At 40.1% G+C, this 17,141-nt stretch overlaps 1 protein-coding gene across 4 annotated transcripts in view; it reads right to left on the reverse strand.

The window, feature by feature from the left end:
* The window catches only part of PARN (poly(A)-specific ribonuclease), a 151,103-nt gene that overhangs the window by 95,192 nt on the left and 38,770 nt on the right, over positions 1-17,141 (reverse strand). For all 4 annotated transcript variants that reach the window (XM_081297947.1, XM_081297946.1, XM_081297949.1 and 1 more), the window contains 5 exons: positions 15,916-15,959; positions 14,629-14,671; positions 13,373-13,448; positions 11,263-11,373; positions 10,556-10,625 (listed from right to left, as the gene is read on the reverse strand). In XM_081297947.1, the coding sequence (XP_081154073.1) occupies positions 10,556-10,625; positions 11,263-11,373; positions 13,373-13,448; positions 14,629-14,671; positions 15,916-15,959 (344 nt within the window). The remainder of the gene's footprint in view (positions 1-10,555; positions 10,626-11,262; positions 11,374-13,372; positions 13,449-14,628; positions 14,672-15,915; positions 15,960-17,141) is intronic.

A 17,141-nucleotide genomic window follows, 5' to 3' on the forward strand; every position in this document is an offset into this window, starting at 1 on the left:
AATTCTGAGTGACAGGAAAAAAAAAAAAAAGGTTTTTCTTGCTTTTGTTCATCCACTTTCTACTTCTATCAAGACTATACTCCTGTTTTATCTCAAAAATAAAGAGGTCTCCAAGTAAAACTGTGCCCTCTCATACCGCTGAAGACTGGGATACAGAAATGCTGAAGGCAATTTAATCCCAACACAATTTGAGTAATGAATCAATATGCTGCTCACCCTAATCCCAAACCTTCCAATAGAGAACAGAAACCTTCCCTGGCTACTGGCTCTACTATACTTGCAAACAGCCTTGGTGTTTCTTCCAGGGCACAGCAGTAAAAGTACTTCATAAGAAACTCGTATTCGAGGGCTCATCATTATACATATTTATGTGCTATAAAAAACTAATTTTACCTTCAGGGTAGGAAGCATGCAAACACCTCTTATAAAATAAGCTCATTTATTTTGCTCACTGGAACTCCTGTGCAGAGTAAGGATAACCACTGGCCAGAAGAGAATCACTGTAGCATCACTTATTTTAATTTCACTCAGGTGGGGGAGATACAATTTTCAACCCAGCCACTTGCTGTTTTGACAAATAGAGCATTACCTAACATTTGTCCAGAAGCCAGCTTGCATCCTTTCTTAAACAGAATCAGCACTAGGAACAAGGGTAGGAAAAAAAAAGAAAAGAAAGAAAACTAACAAACAGCCCATTGGAACAGTCTCCATCAAATGAGCCATATCAAATTACATCCAATAAAAATGTTAAATGAAGCAGTATATAAAGGCAGCATCTACAGGGCCTGTAAACCACAAGCTGTTAAATATCAGATACAGGAGACCAGCCCCACACAACCCGATGGTCAAATTCAACACCTTTTAGAATTGCCACTGAAGCCAAAGACAGAAGAAAAGGAAATCTTCCAGAGAAATTAATACTGTCTTACAAGAAAGGACACAACCAATGGTAGCACTGCCTCTTCCAGAGCCTGTGTGCTGTGGCAGAAGAACACAGTCTCAGCAAGGACAGACCTGGGTTGTCCCTGACTCTGCCACTCCTGGGGCCCTAGGAAGATGTCTCTGCTTTGAAATGCAGACAGCATCCCCTGCCTGTGAAGGCTGTGTCAGAAATTACAGTCAGTGCAGGTGACAGATTCTGCACAGTGGAAGGTAATCAATGGCTAAGCTACTAAAGTTCTTAAGAGTACGTCACTAATGCTTGACTGTTACAAATTAAAAGCTAAATAACCTTGAAAATAACCATGGCCCAACTTCTCCCTGTCAGGACCAATGCAAGGCTAGGAATGCCTAAGAATGCCAACCCCACCATTAATGTGCCTACAATGGGCTGAAAGGTGGCCTCCAAAAACACACACCCACATTCCAATCCTCTGAATCCATGAACATAGTCTTATTTGGAAGAGGAGTCTTAGTAGATGTTATTAAATTAAATGAACATTAAATACCATCACAAGTGCCCTTTTAAGAGAAACAAAAGAAGACAGGACACACACAGGAGAAGGTGGCAGTGCAACCCCAAGTAGAGGAGCACTGAGGAAAGCCAGCATCCACCAGAAGTGGGAGGGGGCTTTGGGGGTGGGGAGAGCAGCTCTGCTGACAGCTTAATTTGGAGCTCTGGTCTCCAGATTGTGAGAGAATAAACCTCTGCTGTTTTAAGCCACTGAGTTTGCAGTAATTTGTTACACTGGTCACAGGACACTACATAACACCCTACTATGGAAAAGGCAAGCTGCTTAAATACATTCAGGGGTAGACTAATTTCTTGCCACCTCAACAAATGACTTTTTTAGTATAATGATAAACAAGTTTAGCCAGAGGGAAATTCATTTTAAAGTAGACAGAACAAATATTGGACTATAAGAGCTCAGACAAGGACAGCCCCAGAGTGCCTGCAGGACTAGCTTATCAAATGGAGGATGCTGGGGGTGCCCTGAAGGTTTCTTAGGAAAGCAGTCTTTTGATGAAGTCACAGAAGGTGCTTACCTGGTAAATCTTTCAGCAGTCAAGATAGTGCAGAAGAGGGGCCAGGGTGCACAGCACAGGGGTAAAGTACTCGCTTGGCATGTGTGAGGCCCTGCAGTTGATCCTAGCACCACACACACACAAAAGACTACAAGGCAGGGGCTGGGGATGTGGCTCAAGCGGTAGCGCGCTCGCCTGGCATGCGTGCGGCCCGGGTTCGATCCTCAGCACCACATACCAACAAAGATGTTGTGTCCGCCGAGAACTAAAAAATAAATATTAAAAAATTCTCTCTCTCTCTCTCTCTCTCTTTCTCTCTCCCTCTCCCCCCTCTCTCACTCTCTCTTTAAAAAAAAAAAAAAAAAAAAAGACTACAAGGCATGGAGATATGGGGTTGTAGACCTGGGGTAAACAATTCCTTCCCTAAAAAGTCCCAGAATAAGCACCAGAGTCCAGTCTTGAAAACCTGATCTAAGGCACAAGAATTCACTGTCCCAACATTCCCTGAGTTTTTTCCCTTTATGAAAATAAGAGTACTAACAACTTCCACGGCAACCAAATCAAGTCTATTCTTAAATATTCTTTTTATCTGAGTAGACTGGGGAATGGGAAGTGACATGAACATGACTGAGGCAAAAGGCAAGGCTTTGGTTCAGGTACTCAAGGATAAAACACACCTGTGTACTAGAGGAAAAGCATTTGGTGAACTAGAGAGAAACTGGCTTCAGGCCTTCTGGACCTAGGGCTACTGTCAGCATCTGTGCTGTGACACCTAACTCCAAAATTTGCACAATCTGGAAAGGCTCAAAACAGCCCCCATTTTTATTAAAAAGCTCATGTCCCAAGCTCCTTATGATGAATAAGTCCTCAGCAGCCCCAGGCCTACGTCCAGTAGCTCACAGTTAGCCATGCTCCCTCGGGCAGGTTCCAGATCCACTTGAGATGAAAGCTGGGGGCGGAGGTCATCAGATTTTAAAAGTCTAGGACAAGAGTCCCCTGTGTTCCTCCTGTGCTAGCAAAGCAATAAACTTCCTTTTTCCTTTTTCTCAAAACCGCGTCCTTGTTGTTGGGTTGGTATCAGAACAAGTACTGAGCTTTTGGCAATAAATTTGGCACCCCAGATGGGACCCAAGAGCAGCGCCCACTCCAGCTTTCTTGGGCAGGCCTGGCTTTCCAAGGAACCCCACTTCCATGCTGAGGATTCATGGTGGTGGCGAAATTGTTGAGGGTCAACTGCAGGAGAGTTAGGAGGCGGGTGAGTTTGCCTTGGGTTGGACCAGAGGAACTGTTTCCTGTGAGTAAAGGGAGGGACTGAGTGACCATCCCAGTAGTTACTGAAACTCCCTTTCGCTTCTGGGAACTCCCACCTTCTCTCCCCAACAGTAAGGTTGCTCTATCATGGTCCACCTTGAGAAAAAGGAAACTGAACTCAGGAAAGTCATGATAACTTTAGTTATCTGTATGATCCCTGCCCTATGTGTGCCTTGTCCAGTCGCCTGCCATCTGCCACTGTGGACCTCTGGACTTCTTTGATGCTGAATGCCCTGAGCTGTCCATGCTCCACCTGACAGAGAACAAAGACTTTGGGTCACTTCCCGCAACTTTGCCCCCTTTCAGCAGGAAGCAGTTTGGAGATGTCGTCATCCATTTTTCCATAGAAATGGAATGTAGAAATGGACAGTGGGGAAATGCAACAGTGTCCATTTTATGCTTTGAGTATTATTAACCCTTGCTGTTTGGCCACTACAACTGATTTTTTTTTTTTTAAGAGAGAGTGAGAGAGGGGAGAGAGAGAGAGAGAATTTTTAATATTTATTTTTTAGTTCTCAGCGGACACAACATCTTTGTTGGTATGTGGTGCTGAGGATCGAACCCGGGCCGCACGTATGCCAGGCGAGCGCGCTACCGCTTGAGCCACATCCCCAGCCCACTACAACTGATTTTTAAATGAACGTGTTTCTTTCTCTTTCTCTCTCCCTGCTCCTCTCTAATCACTCCCCTTCCCTAATCTCAGGGGAAATAAGATTCCCTTTCTTCCCCATCCTAGGCAAATTTATCTGTCCCTTAGCACACACCCACCATAGGAAGTAATCCAGACTTTGGGGATGGCACCAGAAGATCTCAGAAATCACTATCTACCAAAATTAACAAGTGAATTACAATTCTTGACAAAGAACACATGGAATGTAGCCTTTGAGTCACCTCTTTAAAAGCCCCCTTTTGCCCTTGATGAGCAGAATCACAGCCTTTGGGACAGGAATCTCCTATGTTTCTCCTTTGCTAGCAAAGTAAAAAACCTTCTTTTTCCTTTATCTCAAAAAAAAAAAAAAAAAAAAAGAAAACAGTGTTACCCCTTTATTCAAGCATTGTCAATATAAAATTGAAGAGTAATGACTTCCAAGCTCTTGGGAGAGCTGCCAGTAGGCAGAAGGACCCCACCTCTGTTAACCGGCGAATCCTGCCTGCCCATCAGGGGCTCTGGCATCACCAGGGGTTCCTGGAAGGGCTGCAAACAGCCACCTGATTCCCTCTACAGCCCCCTAACTCACACGGCCTCGCCAACAACAGGCTTAACCCTGTGAGTGCGCCTGGCACACAGGGCAGGTATCTTCTCATTCACAGCCCAATTCTGCAACAAATTCTTTTAAATTATGATAAATTAGGGAGCTCAAGATACAGCTCGGCGGTAGAGTGTGTGCTTAGCATGAGTGAGGCCCTGGGTACAACCCCCTGCACCAAAAAAATAAGTAACAACAAAAAAGCAAGAAAAAAAAGACAATTATGAAATGTTTTAAGAGAACTTCTAAGCTGCCGTTCCTTATAAAAGGCACTTTATTGGCATCGTATACTGGCACCGCTTGCTCCTGTCCACGTGGAGGGACTGCCCTCTGAGAGTACTCCACTAAGTACATACCACCCACCTGGTTTCCCACACTGCCCATAATATAAGGAAAGACTAGATTCACAGCATTTTCCTGAAGTTCACCATGGACTTAACAGATATCTACAGAACATTTAATCCAACAAAATCAGAATATGCTTTCCTCTGCTGGGCATGGTGGTACACACCTGTAATCCCAGTGGCTTGGGAGTCTAAGGCAGGAGGATTATGAGTTCAAAATCGGCCTCAGCAACTTAATGAGGTCCTGAGCAATTCAACAAGACTGTCTCAAAAAATATATAAAAAGGGCTGGGGATGTGGATCAATGATTAAGTGCCCTTGAGTTCAACTCTCTGTATCAAGAAAAGAAAAAGAAAAAGAAAGAAAGAAAGAAAGAAAGAAAGAAGGAAAGAAAGAAAGGAAAAGAAAAGAAAAGAAAACCCCAATTTCCTGCCAAATTTGACTGCTTTGCAGCAGGCTTTACTTCAGGTTTCATGGGGTTCCTCCCTCTCCAGCAATGCTCTGTATGCACATCCACAACCTCCCACAAACTTCTGCATTGGAGTCATTGGAATAACAGAACTTTTCTGAATGCTCCACATCAAAGCACTCCTGCTTTTATTATACATTAATCTGAACCAACTTCATCTGAATTTCATAAGCAAACATTCAAGAGCAAGAACAAGCAAAATTAGACAGTTTAAATAAATGTTGTTATTTGTTGCTGTTGAGCTCCAAGTTTATGACCATACTGGTTACAACCTTTTCCTCTATATCATTAAACTAAAAACACATGCCCATGTCACACACAGTTTTTCAGTGCTAAGAATCCAGCCAGGGCCTCGCACATGCTAGGCAAGTGCCCTACTACTGTGCTACACTCCAGCCCTGAGTACAACTACTTTTTTCAGTCCCTTAGAATGTTAGATCCTCTTCTATTTATAATTATTTTAACTAACACATAACAATTGCATACATTTATGATGTACAACATGATGTCCTGAAATATGTTTACACTGTGGAAGAGCTAGAGCAAGCTAATTACACATGCATTACTTCACATACGTTTTTCTTGTGGTGACAACCCTTAAAATCTACTCTTTCAGCAATTTTCAAGTTGACAATACATGGCTATTAATTACAGTCACAGTGATGAACAACAGAACTCTTGACTTACTCTTGATGAAATTCTATATCCTTTGACCAACATCTTATCTTCCCAGTCCTCCTTGCCCTCTCCTCACCCCCCATATTTTCAGAAAAGAAAACACTGGACATCAACTGAGTTCTAGAATATCAAGTCCTTTCATGTCTCATGCAATCCTGCAGCCTCCATGGAAGGTGAATAGTTTTATCTTTCTTTTATAAAGGAAGAAGCAATTTATCTAAGAGAATGCTGCTCTGGCTAAGTCTCCTCCACAGCAAGAAAGAACATAAAACAGTGTCATCCCAGGGAGACCGAGACCCCACGTGGACTCCTGCTTCGAGAACAGGCGGAACCCTCTAGAGGAAACTGCAAGCATGCACCTTTTTCTTTAAAATTCCCTCTCTCACAGCAAATAGCCAAAATAAAAAGATGTGCTCATTTCCTTCTTCTTTCTAAAAACTGAGGTAGATGGAAAGCAGCCTTCCCAAAAACCTTCATAAAAGATTATCTACAAGGGAGTTCAAAGTGTCTTGTACAGATGACTGTTAATAAAACATAAGGCTAAAGTCGAACTTTGTGCTTTTTGTGGTACAACAAAAAGTAAAAGCAGAGAATATTTTTAACTTTTCAGCCTAAAAGGATTTGACCAAAGGATCTTCTCTAAAGCTGGTTTTCCATGCTTCAATTGAAACTGACCAAGGTTATAAAAGAAGGTTATAAAATCATTTCTCCATCAGAGAGTCTGCAATATAAACAAATAAGGCACTCCATGAGCTGGTCATTAGCAGTGGGCAGGACACAGCCATCCTCCAATTCTCACCCTGATGCCAACAAAGCAAGGAGACACATGGGAGGTACGTAGGCCAAGAAAGTACACAATGGCACCATGCAAAACTCCTTGTGGGACATTATTCTAGCAAGTGTGCCTTAGAAAACACTTATATTGGGCTGGGGTAGTGGCTCAGTGGTACAGCGCTTGCCTCACATGTGTGAGGCCTGGGTTCAATCCTCAGCATCACATATAAATAAATGAATAAAATAAAAGGTCCATCAACATCAAAAATATTAAAAGGAAAATGCTTATATTGGACTGGGGCTTACTGACAGCACAAAAAGCCTGGGTACCATTCTCAACACAAAACAAAACACCACCTTATGTTACATTTGATGTTTGCATACTGCATACAGCTGTCTTGGGATTTTCTCAGTTCAGCTTCCCCAAAAGGTATAACTGATGCCCTAAGTGCTAATTTTGGAATAATGTAGAGGCAGGCAGAATGGAACGTTCCTGCAGTCCCACGTACCTGGGAGGCTGAGGCAGGAGAATCACTTGAGTTTGAGGCCAGTCTAGGCAATACAGTGAGACTTCATGGGGGCGGGGGATGACATCATATAGGCTGGAAGTGTAGCTTAATAGAGAGCACATGCTCAGCATATGCAAGCCCTAGGTTTAAGTCCCAGCACACCCTCCCCCAGCTAAAAAAAAAAAAAAAAAAAAAAAATAGCTAGAGTTTATTTCCCCTCATGGTTTACTTTTAACACATAAATCTGATCAGAACAAAACAAAATACAGACACAGGCATTTAATAGTCATCTAAATTTATGTTAGGATTATGCATGTTTTGGTATTTTTTTTTTCTAATTTTACATTTAGAAAGGCCTGGTGTTGAAACAGATTAACCTTCTGGAAAAAAAAAAAAATTGCATTTTTTTTCTCAAAATTATCAGCTTGAGATATGCTGGGGGCAAATGCTGAATGTTTTTATAAAGAGGTAATCTTGACAAATGGTAAAAATCCATATTTAATGCCATAAGCTGTACCTGCAAGTAAATAAAATGAGGTCAACACTAAGTAAGTAGAGATATCAAAAGAAGCAACAGCTTTCTCCACTTTCTAAGTGTATTAAGAATGGATGATGGCACTTTACTAAGTTATTCCAAGACAAAATAGTAAAATTGTTTTTCATTTCAAATCCTGCTGGAATTTTTTCAATTAAAAGATAAAGAAAGTATTCTTTTTTTATAGATAAGAAAAATAAAACTTTAAAAATAATCAAGTTTGGCAGGAACTTTTAGTGCAAAATCACAGGAGGACTCCTGAATCTTATCCTGTATTCAATGATTTTGGATATGTATCTAGATCTTAAAAAAAAAAAAATCTGAATAGAGATGTCCCACTTTAAAATGAAGTTATATATATAGGGCAGAAGGTGTAACTCAGTGGTTAGAGTGCTTGCTTAATATTTAAGAAGTGCTGCGTTCATCCCAACCACCCCCAAAAAGATAAAAGTATCTGAAAAGTGATATAAAAAAATATATTTAGTGTCCAATTCTTCTGAAAAATAGCACTGCACAGTATTAGCAATATCAGATTGATCAATAAACATATAAAGTCATAACAAAGCTTCTTAATCAACATTTACTCTGCACAATGGTCACATAACTGACAAATCAGATGTTAGCCTATATCTCACCCAGTTTATATCCATCACCTTGCTTTATAAGGACTTGAATTTAATGGAAAAGCACCCAAATATTTACAAGTGAGAAAAATATTTACAAATATTTTTCAAATATTTACAAGTGAGAAAACATTTTCCATTTGAAAAACACTGTAGAACAATAAATTTAACATCATGTACCTAACATGTAAGGAATGGCCGTGACCTGAATCACATTTGATGTCACCTGTGGCTTCCATAGTCTGCAGCATAAGCTACACTTCCAGAAGTTTACAAAGACAAATACTGCCCCTAAGAGCTCTAAGAAAGCTTTTTAAAAAATCCTTTAAGGAAATGGACAGAGAGCAAGGACTCAGTGGTTAGCACAATCAACTTCCCATATACAAGAGGCACCTAACAACAAGTGTCAGACGCTCCTCCCTGCCTGCTCCCCACCTATGTCCTCTAACTCCCACCTCAGAACTCTCCCAGTTCTAGCGGATGAGTGGATCCTAGGGAAAGGATAGTGTTACAGACTAAATGTTGGTACCCATACCAAAATTCATATGTGGAAGCCCAATCCCCACTTGGAGGTAGATAGAGGTGAAACCACATTGTTACCCAATCTGCTTTGAAAGATGTTGACAATCATACACATTATCTCTCTATGTCTATAGAAAAGAATAACAAAGATTTTTAAAATAATAATCATGGAGCTGAGGCTGTAGCTCAGTGGCAGAGCACTTGCCTAGCATGTGTGAAGCACTGGGTTTGACCCTCAGCACCACATAAAATAAATAAATAAAAGTATTCTGTCCATCTACAAAAATCATAATCATAATCATAAGCCAGATTTGGTGGTACATGTCTGAAATCCCAGCTATTTAGAGGGCTGAGGCAGGAGAATTGGGAGTTCAAAGTCAGTTTGGGTACCTCATCTCAAACCGTCCCATCCCCAAAAAAAGACCAGCAGCAGATACAGTATGATGAAATTCACTAACTCAGACAACAGCAATTCGGAGTCTGTGGAATCCAGGTGTTTGGAGTTAACATCTGTCTCTGCAATGTGCCGCTGAAGCCCAGCACTGTGGTACTAGCATTCTTACAAATATCTTAAGGAACTGGTATTGCTAGTCAGTAAAGCAATGACAGGGCTATAAGTACTACATACAGCGTAAGAAAAGGATGTAACCAACCCAACACGGAAATAGTTATTTCTTCCAGTGGTGATGGAGTGGGCTCCCTGCTCTGCCTGGCTCACACAGAATCTAATACCAGCTGAGGCAAAGACAAAGTTCAGGGGACTGACACAGAGCCAAGCTGCAGCCTGCCTGAGGAGCACATCTGTAACTTCAGTCTCAGCTTTGCCAATCGAGCACAAACTACACCTTCAAGTAATAATCTTGAGATTTTTCTAAATGCTCCAAATATAAGACTTCTCCCTAAATCACAATGACTTCTTTTTTGTTTTATATTTTTACTCTTCAGTTGTAGTTGGATACAATACCTTTGTTTTATTTATTTACTTATTTTGTTTTTCGTGGTGCTGAGAATCAAACCAGGGCCTCGCGTGTGCTAGGCAAACACTCTACCGCTGAGCCACAACCCCAGTCCCACAATAACTTCTTACAACAATAAAGATGTATGAGCAAGCCTTTACTTCTCTGGGCCCACTCAGATGAGGAATCAGGATGTAGTGACAATCAAAACTTCACTAATTATCCCTAAAGTCATTTGCCTAACTAACATCATCTTAGAAAGAATATTATATGAGTAGATAATAATGCAAGCATAAATAATAATCCCACATGCAAAATTTGCTAGGGGTTAGGACCAACTGTATACATGTGTCCCTGATAGAAAATTTAAATGCCAAAACCCACATGTTCTTTTTCTTGAAAGAGACATACTACCTTTGGCAAGGTTTCCAATATTTTTTCCTTTTCTCTTTTTGTTTTAGCCAATATATTTAACTAATTGTTTCCCAAAAGGTCAACTTCTGTTTTCTAGAAACATATGTTACTTGAGATGAGAAATATTTGATCTAAAAATACACTACTGTTCCCAGTCATTCCAAGAGCGGTGAGAGAACTGGGGGATTGAGTCCCTCTAATTACTTACTTGTTAAAAAAAGGTTCAATGAGTTTTGATCTGGCAGATACATGAATTTTTGGAGGACTGAGAAAAGAACCTAATGAAGAAAAGAAGCAGGGTATTATACACAGTCATATGGACAAAGTCTGAAAGTTCAGACAAAAACACACGTAAATCAACAGTATGGTTCTACAAGGGTAAAAGGTACTTTCACTGACCAGGCACCTGACAATAGGTGCATGTCAGTGGCTCCTCCCTGCCTACTCCCTCCCATCTCCTCCAACTCCTACCTCAGACCCTCCCACTTCTAACTGGGCAAGTGGATCCTCGGAAAATGGCAGAGTTACAGACTGAATGTCTGTGTTCACCCCAAATTCACATGTGGAAGCTTTTTCCACAGCATGGCGGTATTTCGAAGTGAGACAGTATTTGGAGGTAGTTAGGGGGACTGGTGACTTTATCAGAAGAGACACGGAGTTTCTTCCCCCAGCTCTCTACCACAGGGGGTCTGGGTCTGAGCAGACAGCCATTTATAAACCAGGAGTAGGCTCTTGCCAGACTAGCAAAATATGCTCAGCTGGCACCTTGATCTTGGGCTTCCCAGCCGAGAAACAAACGTGTTGCTTAAACCCCCAGTCTATGGTAGTCTGCCCCAGCAGCTTGCGCTGATCCACTCGAGCCCACGGTGTATCTGACAGAAACGCATATTGACAGAACCCTTTTTTAACAAGTACCTAGGTAATTTGCCATGGAGATGAAGCACAGTCCTGTGATATAAGCATCATAGCCTGCCTCGTGGAGCTGTTCAGAAGCTGTGTCATAACTTGGAAAACCTTCTGCACTTTCTGAAGAGAAAAAAGGAAAAAATCGTTTTCCCCAGGTCATCATGAAACATGAAGACTAGTTTAAACATAATGCCCAGCCAAATCCTGACTTCATTAACATGTGCTGCAAAATACCTTCAATAAGCAGGAAAAAAATGTCTATGTCTTAACTCTCTGTATACAGACCTTCACAGACACACAAACACACAGAGAGAACCGAGTGACTGAAAATGAGGGCTTTGGTGCAGACAACAGAATGCCTCAATACATTTCCAAAGACCCCACTAGAGGCCTCCTTATCCCACACTGGTGGGAGCTGCTCACAATCAGGCATAACTCACCCAATGACAATTATTCCTCTTCTAATTGCTTTCTAAGGTCAAGAAAAATAATTTCTTCCCTATATAAGATCATAACATCAGGACACAGCAAAGAGTAACAGCAGGACTCAGGAGTCACATTGTCTCAGCTTGAATCTCTGCTCCACAATTTGCTGTGTGACCCTAGGCAAGTCACCTCACCCCTGGCTCCAGATTTGTAAAATGGAGATGACAACCAAACCTCCTCAACACAATGCAAGGAAAGATCTTACCTAGGGTGTGGTGCATGGTAAATGCTTAGTAAATACTCTCTATAAGTAGCCTGCTAACACTCTTCCCCCCAAATGAAAGACTCCAGTTCAGTATTGGTAACTTAAAGTCAACAATGTCCTCCACTGTGTGTCCAAGCTTGGAGATCTAAAGACAATAGCACAACAACTCCAAAAATAGATCAGAATTTGCTGTAACATGGCCCTTAGATCATGGGGCCGCTTCATAGCAAAGACCATTTTATAACATGATTCTTTTGTCACACTGATATACACAGAAGCTGAGAAGATAAAGTCTGGGAAGAGCCACCTGCTTTAGACTAAATTCTCTTCCCACTACCAGAATTATATATGGAAATAACAGGATAAAACTATCACTCATAAATAATTATTTCCTAGAATCATTCGGAAATGAGAGTCAAAGAGGCAGAATAAAATATGAATGAACAATGAAAAGAATGCAACTGTTTTCATGTCAATATGATGCTCCTTAAGAAGAATTCTTTAACCACATATTAAATGAGGCTTAAAAAGTTTTTTTTAAAAGCCTTTAACATAGTAGCCACCTAATATTTTCCAACACTACCACAAGCTGAAACACATTATTTTCCAGATCAATTACTATATTATTACAGACAAGGTCTGGGTTTTCTTTCCCCCTCCCCACCCCTTTTCTTAATTTCTTTCTTGGACTCTAACCCAGAAGGGAAAGCAAATATCTGTAATCTTGGCTGCTTTAATACCTGCCATTGTCAGTTTTGAACCATTAGTCCTCTCATGTATTGAGAAGTTTTGGGGCCACAGCTAAAGGAATGCGAACTACAGTGTCTGCAGCATACATAATTAGGCTAAAAGGAACATGTAAGTAGCACCCAGAAGAATCACCAAATACCTTGGTGGTACTGGACATGGCTAAACACCTCCATCCCACAAGAAACATTCCCCCTGACTTCTGATTTCCCTCAATGCTATTTCCACTTCCTAACTTGGCTTAAAAGGAAACAGGGACAAGGGCTCTCCTTTAATCTCATCAGTAAACTCAGTTCTTGGGTTTTTCTGAGACAGAAAATACATTTTCATTCTACTCCTGGCAATTAACCACTAACTCTGCCTCTGCTTAAACAATGCACCATATAAAAGGCCACATCAAGTTCTGGGAGAATTCCAAGCATTAGGAAATAAAAGCCTTGAAGCTTTAGTTGCCAAACTTCTCAATGAACGCCTACCCAACTCTATTAACATAAGACACATGTAAAATTAAAGACCATTCTTCTTCAGAAAACAGTAATTCAACACAGGGCACGAGTGGGCTAACTTGGCCAAAATCTAAACGTGCAGTATAGTTCTAGCGCCATTCACCTTTCTTCTACAGTGTGCATCATAACTATCACAAAGAGTTGGATGGTTTTCAGGTTTGTTTCATATTCTTACCAACTTTAGGAGGGTTGAAAGGTGTTTCTTTTACCCGCTTTTCCAGTTCTGCAAGGGATGTGTTGTTAATGATATCCTGCAAATGAGGAAGCAGAGAGGCACACCACTTCATCATCAACAGGCAACATACAGTAAAGAGATCCAGGGCTGGGGATATAGCTCAGTTGGTACAGTGCTTGCCGTGCATGCACAAGGCTCTGGGTTCAATCCCTAGCACCACATACATACACACACACACCAAAAAAAAAAAAAAAAGTGTTTCTGGGTTGAGGTTGAAACTCAGTGGTAGAGCACTTGCCTGGAACATGTGAGACACTGGGTTCAACCTTCAGCACACATAAAAATAGATAGATAAAAAAAGGTATTGTGTCCATCTATAACTAAAAAGAAAAAGATTTAAAAAAAAAAAAGAATCCACTTTTGGGACATGCATACAAATGGCATCTGGTGCTGCCCCCTGGTGTTCTTTAAAGAACAAGTCATCTTTCATTAAATGCAAAAGAGAAGCAAGTTTAATTTCACTCTATGAAAAGTACAACCATCAGGCTACAGTGGTTCATGCCTATAATCCCAGCAACTTAGGAGGTTGAAGCAAGGGCATCTCAAGTTAGAGGCCAGCCTGGGCAATCTGGTGAGACTCTGTAACAAAATGAAATAAAAAGGGCTGGAGACGTGGCTCAGAGATAGAGCATTCGCCTCATATATGCAAGGCCCAAGGTTCAATCCACACTACCAGGAAAAAAAAAAAAAAAAAAGGAAACCAAATGGAAGGTTTTTACAGATGCATTAAACATCTACAGACCTTTCATCAGAAAGCTATGCTGTTCTGGCATTCATATCAATTATATAAAATAGTTCTTCATAAAGTAGCAAAAGATTATGCCATGATCTAAATTTCCTTGATTAGAAAATTTATCCCAAATATGTACAATAAGAAAAAGGAAATGAAGAAAAAAACCTGTGCACATGTGCAACATACTCAAAAGTAAATAATATATTTAATATTAAAAATTTTATTTGAAGAAAAAAGAAAAAAACCCACATAATCCCACTAGCCAAAGTCAACCCCTGTTCACATTTTTACATATTTGGGTGGGGTTTTTTTCCATTTTCTCTTTATTCCTTTATTTCTTCTACTTTTTTCTTCTATATATTTGGAATAGCATTTAGATAAACCAGAATTCCAAAGATAATAATAGCAATTCAAAAAATTTCAAAGTATAGCTCATTAGTGATAGTTCAAATTTAAACACTACCTTAAAAGGTTGTGTGCTGGCCATCAATTTAGTATCCAAGAGTCTGAAAACAAAATATTTTTAATAAGGTAAACATAATTTGTATCAATGTTCAAAATGTATTTTACTCAAATATTTAAAATAATTTCATACATACAATACATATTTAACATGCTTAACATACACCTAATACATGAAATACTTAACATATAATACACTTAACATGGAGAGAAGAACCAAACACAGTAGCCATTGAGGCTAGCAGTGACATCACTGCTACATTAACCTGGGGTCAAGTCCTATCACCAGTGACTTCATCAGACAGCTGCAGGTCAGTCCCTGCTCTGACACACTAAGAGAATCAGTTCCAGGTTCGCCTGCACCCTGTGTGTGGTCTCCATCAACCTCAAAGGCAAGTCAAACATCCCCCTGTTTCCACATGGTTCAAATACTGGTGTAGGTCTAACCTTCCTAAATCATTACCATCTACTGCTACTTATCCAGATTGGTATGAAATAAGTTCTTAGGGAGCCCAACTCTGCATTCAGTAATTTCATGCTGTTGTTATTTCTTACTATTCTGTTTCAAAAATCAAAAATACTAAATAGAGAAAGAGACTTTCTGACCAATATGAAAGCTGTATTTCTCTATTTCTTTTCACACAAAGGTGAACACTAAATAGTAAGACAGAAATAGTCCCTATTCAAATGGGTGGGCATGTGATCTATCAGACATGTGACACATCAGAACTAGGATGCAATTACCAACTGTGGAGAACACCAGCAGCAAAGGCACCGACTTAAAGTGGAGAAAAAATTTCTCCCTAGTTCTGAATGGACAGAGCAGATGCCCAACAGGGTACTTCAACAGACAAGGTATGTGCCAGGGATGAGGGACCACAGCCACTTTAGGAAAGCCTCGCCAGCCCTTCAGAGGGAAAGGTGTGAGATAACAGAAGAGGAATCATAGGCTGCCTTCCCACCCAATTCAGACTCTGATTTAATGGGACAACAAAACCAATCATAAATTTAAAACAGTCAACTCCTCCAAAGTTAGAGAGACTAAATCATTTCCCAGCTTTTAAGAACTGGATTCTAATCAGGGCCCATTGATTATCATAAATTAGCATGCATCGGTTTGTATTATGTATGTCACAATGACTGTTTTATTTATTTTTATTGAAAATAGCAGTTGGGTTCATTTCACAAACTTATACATACGTGGAATTTGATGTCAGTTCACGAACCCCCCAACACCCAACCAACAGTGACTATTTTGAATGAACGATGAGACTTAAAGAAAGCCTACCTGGGAAAAACACATGTTGTCAGCTCCTTAAACTCATTTAAGTCCTAAAAAACACAGAGAATGACTTGTTACAATTTTCCAAATACACCCATGGTATTAAAAATAGACTTAAGCGTCTCAGGTACATAGCTTTCCTCTCAAACAAACCATTATACCTCTAGAGGCTTGAAGCTAAACAGTAAAACCCATCTCTAGGTAATAATTACATCTTAAAAACCTTCCAGTTTCCACAATGATTGGGAACCACATGATCTGGGGACTAACCTTGGCATAATGAAGCAGTCAAATATAAGGATTATATGACAAGAGGAGGGTTCTACTGTATGTAGAAAGCTGTAGATTTGAGAGGCCTGTGAAACTGCTTGGGAAGTTCCAGTAATAGCCAACAGGCTGTATTCCATTACACAAATCTATCATAATAGTAGACTAGCAGTGTCATTTACATTAAGTGGTTTATACAGAAAATGGATATATTGTAAACTAGCTTACACCTATACTGAGACAATCTTTGTTAATTAAAATGACAATTAAAATACAGACTTTTCATTATATATGACTCCTTCAAGTACAAAAAAATTGCTAAAGTGTCACTAATACCAAGTGTCAGAGTCAGAAAATTAATTTCCCAAGTTTATTTTGATCAGGAAGTCTGCGGCAGACAGGAGAGTGCTCCAATTTTGAATTAACTCATTTACATACATAACTGCCATGCTAGACTGAATAGTCACACTGCTGACCCTTTATAAACAACACTTCTCTTCAAAGTTATTCATGCTTCACAGGAAACTGCCATTTCCAATTAGCTTTTCAAGCCTGTAAGTACAGACTATATTTAGCTAGCTTGAAATATTTACCAGCCTTTCAATGGCTATTGTTAAATTAATGGACAATACATGAACAAGTGGTTTCAATGCTAAGGCAAACAAAAATGTCCGTTACTGTCCTCTCTCAATACCACTGCAAAGTTTTACAAGCCAGAGAAAAGTAAAATTCAGGAATAACATACAGCAGAATTCTAGACTGACACTTGCTAAAAGATCACTCTGAGGTACCAAGAAGTCTCCTAAGAAGAAACTCTCCTGACCTAAAAGCTCCAAAATATGAATTCTTTAGTACACTTTAAATGCAAACTTTGGTGTTAGTCCAAGAGTCCTATCATCCTCATTTATTATCGTCATTTCTTCCAAAGGTAAATAGAGAAAAAACATTTTCTCCCTTTGACAATG

Source organism: Spermophilus citellus (genome assembly GCF_964194105.1).
Source record: "Spermophilus citellus genome assembly, chromosome: 6".
Classification (NCBI taxonomy): Eukaryota; Metazoa; Chordata; class Mammalia; order Rodentia; family Sciuridae; genus Spermophilus; species Spermophilus citellus.